The sequence below is a fragment of the Colobus angolensis genome, unplaced genomic scaffold, assembly GCF_000951035.1.
Source record: "Colobus angolensis palliatus isolate OR3802 unplaced genomic scaffold, Cang.pa_1.0 Scaffold83, whole genome shotgun sequence".
Classification (NCBI taxonomy): Eukaryota; Metazoa; Chordata; class Mammalia; order Primates; family Cercopithecidae; genus Colobus; species Colobus angolensis.
Genome location: NW_012122154.1, coordinates 1,912,928 through 1,921,853, shown reverse-complemented (window position 1 = coordinate 1,921,853; position 8,926 = coordinate 1,912,928). Strand labels below are relative to the sequence as shown.

Genomic DNA, 8,926 nt, shown 5'->3' with positions numbered 1-8,926 from the left:
GAATCCCCCTGGGTTTCTGTGTCACTTCATGCCCTAAGTGTACTCTTACGTAACTCCTCTGCCGGTGATTTGAGCCACCCTGTGGCAATTTGTGTTTTCCAAAAATGACCACACCAATATATCCCATTGCATATGCTGTTCTTCAACGTGACATGCACACATCTCCATCTAGAGATGGGGTTTGTATTTGCTTTCTATTTCTGCTTAACAAATTACTGCAAACTCAGCAGCTTAAAACAGCACCCATGTATTAGCTGACAGTTCCACAGGTATAATCGGATTCTCCCTGCAGGATATCACAAGGGTGAAATCAAGATGTCAGCCAGGATGAGTTCTCAGCTGAATTCTCATCTGGGGGAAATCTGCTTCCAAACTCTTCTTTGATCTTGGAAAACTTCAGTTCTTTGCAGTTGGAGGATTGCGATCTCCTTTTTCTTGCTGTCTCTCAGCTCCTAGAGCCCACACACATTCCTTGTTCCACGACCCCGTTTCATCTTCAACCAATAAGGGCACATTGAAATCTTCCCAGACTTCAAATCTCTGACTTCTGTGACCAGTCAGACAAAACTCTTGGATTTTAAATGGTTCATGTGATGAAATCAGGTCTGCCAGATAATCTCCCCCTCTTGAGGTCAACACATTTGAGAACTTAGTTACCAAAATCCCTTCACAGTAGCACCTAGGTTAGTGTTTGATCGAACAACCGGGAGAAGATACGTGTGCAGCAGGGCCAGAAATTGGAAAAGCATCTCAGAATTCTGCCTACCACAGGTCTATATCCTTTCCCTTGAATCTAGGCAGGCCTGTGACTACAGAAGAAGTGACACTGTGTGACTTCCCCATCCAGGTGATAAAAGTCAAACAGCCTCTTTCTGGCGGTTTCTCCCTTGGGACATGTGTCTTGGGAGCCCTGAGCCAGCATGTAAGAAGTCGGGCTACCCTGAAGCTACCGCCCTGGAGGGATCACATCGAGACTCTCCACAGAGATACAGAGAGATGTCCAAGGAGCCCCAGCGAGGCCAGATATGAGTGACTAAGACTTCAAATGACTCCAGCCCCCAGCCTGTAAGCCGCAAGGAAACCAAGAGGAGCAGAGACAAGCAGTCCCCAACCAAGCCCTGTCAAAACTGCAGATTCACGAGCAAAATGAATGTTGTCATTTTAAGCCTCTATACTTAGGGGTCGCTTAATAGGCAACTATAGTATCGGGTACATAGGCCAAGGGAGCCTATTTGTCCCTAGTGATAAAAAGGATTTTTGACTATCAGAATCTTTAGAGAATATTATTGGCTGCTATCTTGCGGAATGTCCCTTACTTTGCCTTGAAGGACTTTATTTATGCCTATATTTGTTACTTGAAATCTTCCAAGCAAAGACCACATCATTTTTTGTCTTGTTTTCCTCCATAGTTAACACACGACATGCCAACACACTATGGTAGATCGTTTGCAAAAAATTGCTTCAGTTATTGCCCTCCCTATACCCACGCCCATTACCGTGTGACTTTGCAGTTCCTCCCCTCAAGAGAAGTCTTATTTCCCCTGCCCTTGAATCTGGGCTAGGTTGTGACTTGGTTGGCCAATACAGTACAGCCAAAGTGACTTCTCTGAGCCTAAACCTCAAGAGGCCTTGCATGTTTCCGCTCATTATCTTGGAACACTTGCTCAAGCTAGTTGGCTGGAGGATGGGAGTCACATACCCCATTTATCCTCATCACCCCAACTAGCACCCAGCCAACTACCAGAGGAAGAACCACAGATGCATAAAGGGAAACAAAGCCTCCCAGTCTAAACTGCAAAACTGTAAGCTAAATGAATGGTTGTGTTTTCAGTCACTAAATTTGGGTTCCTTTGTTACAAGCAAAAGTTAACTAATAGAAAAGTGAGCCCACACTCTTTATAACAGATTGATTATCCCTTTACTCTGTCACCAAGGACAGAATACAGTGATGCGATCATAGGTCACTGAAGCCTCCAACTCCTGGGCCCAAGCGATCCTACCACCTCAGTCTCCTGAATAGCTGGGACCACAGGTGCCCACAACCATGCCTGTCTAATTTTTTTTTTTAGTTTTTGTAAAGACAGGTCTCACCATGTTGCTCAGGCTAGTCTTGAACTCCTGGCCTCAAGTGCTCCTCCTGTCTCAGCCTCCCAAAGTGCTAGGATTACAAACATGAGCTACTGTGTCCCACCCACCCTATCCCTTCTTAATCCCAAAGAACAAATGGATCAAAGTCTGAGTTTGATTTGCAGTAGGAAAGCTTTATTATAGTTAAGATCATGCAGGGTGTGAGATCACCCCAGGCCAGAGAGAGGAAAGAGGTCTGTCTCCCCAACCCTGAAGTCATCAAAGCCAAGCAGGGTTGGAAACCAGTGGAAAGCCAGAGGCATATATGCCAAGTCAGTCCAGTCCCAAACGGGCACAGGGGCTCGTTGCCAGCTGTTCCTGATGTCAGGATCCAATAAGCAGGCTTCATCAGGGGTCTGCCCATCTGGGGATGCTCAGCTGGGGCTGGGCAGGAGAAGTTTACAGAGGCTCTAGTATCGCGAAAGGAAGCCTGTGGAGAGACAGAAGGGAGATGAGGGGGAGAAGGGAGGACTGTGAGCAGGAGCAGAGAGGTTGGGACTTGGGGAGAGATGGGGAAACTCGAAGTAAGGACACTAGAGCTCAAAGAGCTGGAGAATCATGGGGTAGAAGGACCCTGGGTTCTCCCAATCTACTGGTCACCATCTAATTCCTGAATCTCTATTGCAGCAAACCTGGCAGATGCACCCCCAAGTCTGAGGGTGGGGAGCTTATGAGGCAACCCCCTCCATTCAACAGATATGTCAGTCAATTATTTGGATACTGAGGCAAAAGATGGCCCCAGCCTCACTCCTAGATGTACATCCATGGCCCTGCAGTGCCACTGGACACACAAAACCACATCAGACACCCTGCAGGGCAGCTCCCAGGCACCTGAAGTCTTCTCTGAGCTAAACATTCCCAGTCATATTACCCAGCCTTTTACTATAATTTCACACATTTTTATTTTATAAAACTCAATGTGTACATGGGAAAATTTTCCCCGATCTAGAGACCAAATCACCTGTGTGAGTCTTTCTTACATTTAGATTATGTTCATCCTTTTGGCAGTTGCATCATGTAATAGCTGTGCAAACCAACCACTGACTGAAATCCCTGAGTCTCTTTTCCACCTGAACTGTTGCTGATCCAGGTCCCCCATCCTCATGAGGGTTGAAAGTACCGGCTGTGAAGCCCCACAGAGCTGAACCCCTCATTTGTGATTGTATGACTTTGAGCAAAGTGGTTATTTTCTCTGAACCTCATTTTCCTTAAAATGGGGATTATAATGAAACCTACCTCAAAGGGTGTATCATGATAATGCACAATTTTCAACCCATCTCCTACACTACTGAGACTCAGCCATGTGTAGATTTATTCCTAGCCTCATCCGAGGCTCTGTCAAAAATAATGATCAATTGAGAACCAAGGGCATGTCTCTGGCACCTCATTAGGGGTTTCTCTAACATCTAACTCTATTCAGAATCTGTATTTCCCAGAGATTCCAAAATACTCAAAACAAAAAAAGAGGGTGATACCTTGACTCTCCACCCCACAACCTAGAGCTGTGCCTCCCTCCACCCCACAACCTAAGATTGTCCCTTACCTTTTGTCTCATCTTGGTCACCAGATTTTGAGGAAGAAGACTGGGAATGGGATGATTTTCCGCTTCCTCCTCCATAGCCGCCACCACTTCCACTCCCTTCTTCACCACCTCCGTAGCTGCCTCCACTTTCACCTCCAAAACCACTTCCTCCACCATGGCTGCCTCCACTTCCTCCCCTGGACCCACTTCCTCCACCATAGCCACCCCCACTTCCTCCTCCAGAGCCACTTCCTCCTCCATAGTTGCCCCCACTTCCTCCACTATGGCCACCTCCACTTCCTCCGCTATGGCCACCTCCACTTCCTCCACCATAGCCACCTCCAGAACCACTTCCTCCACCATAGCTGCCTCCACTTCCTCCCCTGGAACCTCTTCCATAACTTCCTCCACTTCCTCCTCGACCTCCTTGGCCACCTCCAAGACCAATTTTTCCAGCTCCGGAGGATTCACTAGGAAAGAAAGAAAACAAGAGAGTTAAAATGAGCGGCCCACACACATACATATATAAGGATGGACCTGGATAGAGTCAGGACCCAAACATGAATCTTCCTGTTTTCCTTCTTGGGAGGACAGAGTCTGGGCTGGCACCACAGCTGGGAGGGGACAGCTTCCAGTTTAGACTGTGGAGCCTTCCCCTCCCTGGAGCAGGGAGGCAGCCCCTTCTCTCAATGTCACCATCCTCCTTCCCCAAAGCCCAAATGCAGTGAGATGCCCACCGCCCCCAGGATGAAGAAGTCCTCAACCCATAAGACCCTGTGTATAAGAACTTCCCCCAGCTGCCTCTATCCAGAGGGGCAGAAGGAGTATTAGAGGCCTAAGGGACCCCTAGGGGTTCCACCGAATTCTGGGGCACCTACAAGTCTTCCTGGCCTCCCTCAAGGAGGTTGCGGTAGGTCTGGATTTCCTGCTCCAGCCGCATCTTAATGCTGAGCAGAAGGCTGTATTCCTGATTCTGGCACTCGATCTCTTGCCGGACATCAGTGATCTGGGCCTCCAAGTTACTGATCTGCTCCTGGATCATCTGCAGCTGGCCACAGTAGCGGTTCTTCGTGTCTTCCAAGCTCTTCTCCATGGCTGCTTTCTAAGGGTCAGGAGAAGGCTTTAAGAGGGATGCTACATCATAACTCCTCTTCTTCCCACTCCTGGGCTGCAAAGCCTTCCTGTGCCCCACCTTGGCAATGGGTCTACAGCAGAACTACCAACCTTGCTGAGCTGAGACTGCAGCTCAATCTCCAACTCCTGGACACCGTGCCGGAGCTGGGTCACCTCCTTGGCACTGGACTGCACCTCCTGACCACTACTGGATACCTCATTCTCGATCTGGGTTATCTGCAAAACCAAAGGCTCAGTAAGCATCAGGCTGGGCCAGGAGCTTCAGTGGGCGAGATTCTGCCCCATTCACCAGGATCTTCACCTGCAGGGCCAAGGCTGATCCAAAGCCAAGGACAAGTCTTTCTGAGTTCTGGGTACCCTCCAGCCATGCAGGTTTGTCCAGTCCTCTCAACATGACATTCCCTCTCAACAAGGTTGCAAGACCCTTCACACTTTGTCTCACAACCATCTTTCTAATCTAACCTTATTCCGAACTTTCCCCACCTTTCACACACACACACATACCACAGACCATGCCTTCATGGATGTGCCAGACTCTGGCTAGGCACTGGAGACTCAAGGAGGAAGAGAACCACCAAGGAGTTCAGTACAGTATGGGAGACATACTGTATCCCTCTCTTGTAGTCTTACATTACATAGCATTAGATTAAATTGTTCACGTTCTGCTTTTGTTCACACACATCTAATAAACTGTGAGCTTCTCAAGGCAGCAATCTTCTTTGGCTCATATCTGAGACATCAATACTTTACATATAACATGGCACTAAGAAGCTACTTTGTAATGATGTTGGTATGCAGTGAATGAAGATGGTTGAATGACTTCCATTGGAAGATGGATAAATGACAGCTGCACTGAGAGATGGAGAGATAGGAGGATGAAGGAATGGGAGGCCGGAGTGATGGAGATATGCATAGATGGAGGGGAGGAGTTTGAATGGGCAGCCCACTCTGCTCACCTGAGTCTCATATTGATTCTCGATGTCCTTTCTGTTCTTAGCAATGAGCTGCTCATACTCCTGACGCATGTCATTGAGGGTCTTGGTGAGATCTTTGCCAGGAGCAACGTTTATCTCCACATTGACATCTCCACTGTTCTGCCCAGTCAGCTGACTCATCTCCTGCCAGGGAGGAAAGGGAGATGAGGTCAGGGATAAAGTCCTCTGCACCACCTTTCAGATTTCTCCCTGTGATCCCCACAGGGTACAAAAAGGGGACACAGTTGTGAAGCCAAAGCCCACCCACTACCATAGGTGATGCCAAGGAGAAGCTGAAACAGTCCTCAAGAGCAAAGGAGAGGGTGTCTCCCAGGTAATTCTCCAAAGCTCCCCTGCTGTCTCAGCATTTCTGCTCCTCCCTCTCCCCAGTAAACCATAAGCCCCAGCACCCTACCTCCTTATGATTCTTCTTGAGGGCCATCAGCTCCTCCTGCAGAGTCTCATACTGCATCTCCAGGTCAGACTTCTCCATGGTCAGATTGTCCAGCACCTGCCGCAGGCCATTGATGTCAGCATCCACTCCTTGCCGCAGGTTTTGCTCCATCTCGAACCTGCAGACCAGCCAGGGGTAGAAAATAATCAAGAGGGAACCAGGCCCTACCAGGACCTCCAGAGCACTGAGGTTCAGGGGGTAAGGGCTGATGACAGGAGAGGAAAGGAGAAGCAGGACTCACTTTATCCTGAAGTCATCTAGTGTCATGCGAGTGTTGTCGATGTCCACAAGAGTTTTGTTGTTGCCCACTGTCAGGTCCACAATCTGAAAAAAAAATGACGCAACCATGAAATCACACTGTGGACCACTGCTGGGAAGGCAAGAGGTCAGGCAAAGCCACAGGAGGTGAGGATTCCATTCAGGAAGATTCTCAAGAGGAATGAGGAACTTCCAACAGCTGGGACATGGCACAGACCCCTTCCAGCCTTCAGCGAAGATGTTTGGTGTGGCCTTCATTCGTTCATTCAACAAATATTTGAAGATCTACTGCAAAGGGCATTGTAGGATTTAGAGATTACTGACATCCTGTTCCTCAAGGAGCCCACCATTGACTACAAAGTCAAAAGTGTCCTAAAAGAGTTCAAGGAAAGGAGAGGTGGCTTATGGCAATGGGAGATCAAGAAAGACTTCAGGAAGGAGGTGGCTGGCAATTGAATTGGGTGCTGAAGGATGGCTAGGATGTAGCATTAATAAATAAATGGAAGAAGTTTGGAGTAGAAGAAACAGCACATCCAGAGACATGCAGGAGTGAAAACAAGAGGAATCACTGAGCATATTGAAGAGTCAGACTGTGAGCTCCACCAGAACTCAGTCTAGCACATCACTGTGTCTACCCAGAGCAGCCCTGAGGGTAGGCACTCACTGAACTGAATGGCTGAATAAATGGATAGATAGATGGACATGTGGGTGGAGGGAGGGAGGGAGGGAGGGATGGATGGATGGATGGATGGATAGATAGCTTCTTTTCCCAGAGTTCTGGATCCTCTCCATCACTTGAATAACCAAATGTACAATCGGGTCCAAAATACCTTAAAAGATCAAGATACACTCCTAAAGAAGCCTAGGAGAAGTACAAAGGAAGACAGAGTACTGACTTAGACCAGACCTAAAGGAGGTTCCACATCCAGTCCCAGCTCAGCTCATGTTAACCCAGGCCTCCTCTCTGCTCTGCCCAAACTCTGAAAGTTGAAGAAATGGAAATGAACCCTCAGAGCACAGGCCAAAGTCCTATCCTGGGATCCCCAGAAACCAAACACAAGTTTGTTTCTGATGAAAGCGTACATTTCCAAAACGTGGATTCCCTGGCTATTATCTGAGCTTAGAGTTTAGCATTTTACCTTTTTTTGGAAGATAAAGAATGTAGGAGGGAAAGACCAAGACAGAGACAGTTTCCTGCACCTACCTGGTCCTTGAGATCATCAATAGTGTTGTAGTAAGAGGAGTAGTTCTTCTGGACTGCAGCAGGGCCCTTCTTGTCATACCAATCCTGGATCTTATTCTCCAGGTCATTGTTGGCCTCCTCTAGAGCCTGCACCTTATCCAAGTAAGAGGCCAGCCGAGTATTGAGTTCCTGCATGGCGCTCTTCTCATTAGTAGTCAGAATACCACCATCACCGCCTCCAGCACCACCTCCAAAGCCCCCAAATCCACCCCCATAGCCACCACCAAACCCACCCCCATAGCTACCACCAAAGCCACCTCCAGAACCACCACCAAAGCCACCTCCAGAACCACCACCAAAGCCACCTCCAAAACCGCCAGAACTACCATAGCCTCCTCCAGAAGCACCACCAAAACCTCTGGAACCACCCCCAAAGCCACCGCCTAAACTACTGGCACTAAAACCACCCCCAGATCCTCCGCCGTAGCTGTAGCCAAAACTGCCACCACCTCCCCTCCCACAGACACGAGAGCTTCCCCCTCCATAGCCACTGGAAGAGCTGAATCGGCCCCCTCCTCCACCGCCCCCTGAGGAGCTGAAGCGGCTGTAGGAAGACCTTATGCTGCCCCCGCTGCCCAAGCCGCCCCCGCCACCCCCGCCGCTGCGGCTCAAGTGGGACGAGGAGAACTGTCTGCAGCTCATGACACGGCTGGTAGCTCACGGGTTAAGAAGCAGTGGTAGGAGTGCTGCCGGCTCCCAAGTGCAGGATACAGAGCTGTCCCTGGGACTGCCTACTTATACCCCCAGCTGAAGGTGGCACACCTAGGTGTGCCCTTGGTCTGTGCCAGCCTCCCCCCACAGACCTGAGGGAGCTCTGGGATACAGAGGCAGCTCGGCTGCCCCAGGCTCAGCGTCCTTTGGTGACTGCCTGGGGGCGACCCAGCCTCTCTCCATTGTGTGGGATAATTTGATGATATTAGGCTGTCAGGGCCACCATAAATCAGCTCCACTGCCACAGGGGTGACCTAGATCCTGAAGCCTGGTCTCTGGCTGGCCCCAACGGCAGGTCTGAGACTTAGCCCCTTCAGGATAGAAACTCGCAGGAGCAGAGTCACCTCCTCTATTGATGGTCAGTGCTGTCTGCATCCCTCCTTGCTCCCACCTTGTGCCCACTGTGGGCTGAGCTGGAACCAGGGTACTAAGGAGTTACCATAGAGGAGGGGGAGGCACAGGCCCTGCCCTTGTAGAGCCCCAAAAGGATGAAAACCAGTCCT

The 8,926-nt window shown here is 49.5% G+C and overlaps 1 protein-coding gene across 1 annotated transcript; it reads right to left on the bottom strand.

The window, feature by feature from the left end:
• Positions 1-2,537: 2,537 nt before the first annotated feature.
• Positions 2,538-8,354, bottom strand: KRT9 (keratin 9, type I). Its single transcript, XM_011929943.1, has 8 exons — positions 7,674-8,354; positions 6,453-6,535; positions 6,173-6,329; positions 5,740-5,901; positions 4,874-4,999; positions 4,528-4,751; positions 3,671-4,119; positions 2,538-2,557 (listed from the first exon to the last, which is right to left on the bottom strand). Exons 1-8 carry the CDS (start codon positions 8,352-8,354, stop codon positions 2,538-2,540), a joined length of 1,902 nt encoding a protein of 633 aa, XP_011785333.1.
• Between the last annotated feature and the right edge of the window lie 572 nt (positions 8,355-8,926).

What these genes read in the sequence shown, in the direction of transcription:
- KRT9 (XM_011929943.1), bottom strand. Translation starts at nt 8,354, where the DNA reads ATGAGCTGCAGACAGTTCTCCTCGTCCCACTTGAGCCGCAGCGGCGGG. An exon ending in AGAATCAATATGAGACTCAG is followed by an intron (nt 5,000 to 5,739) that starts GTGAGCAGAGTG and finishes TTGGTTTTGCAG; the next exon opens with ATAACCCAGATCGAGAATGA. An exon ending in GAGGGAGGCCAGGAAGACTT is followed by an intron (nt 4,120 to 4,527) that starts GTAGGTGCCCCA and finishes TTTCTTTCCTAG; the next exon opens with TGAATCCTCCGGAGCTGGAA.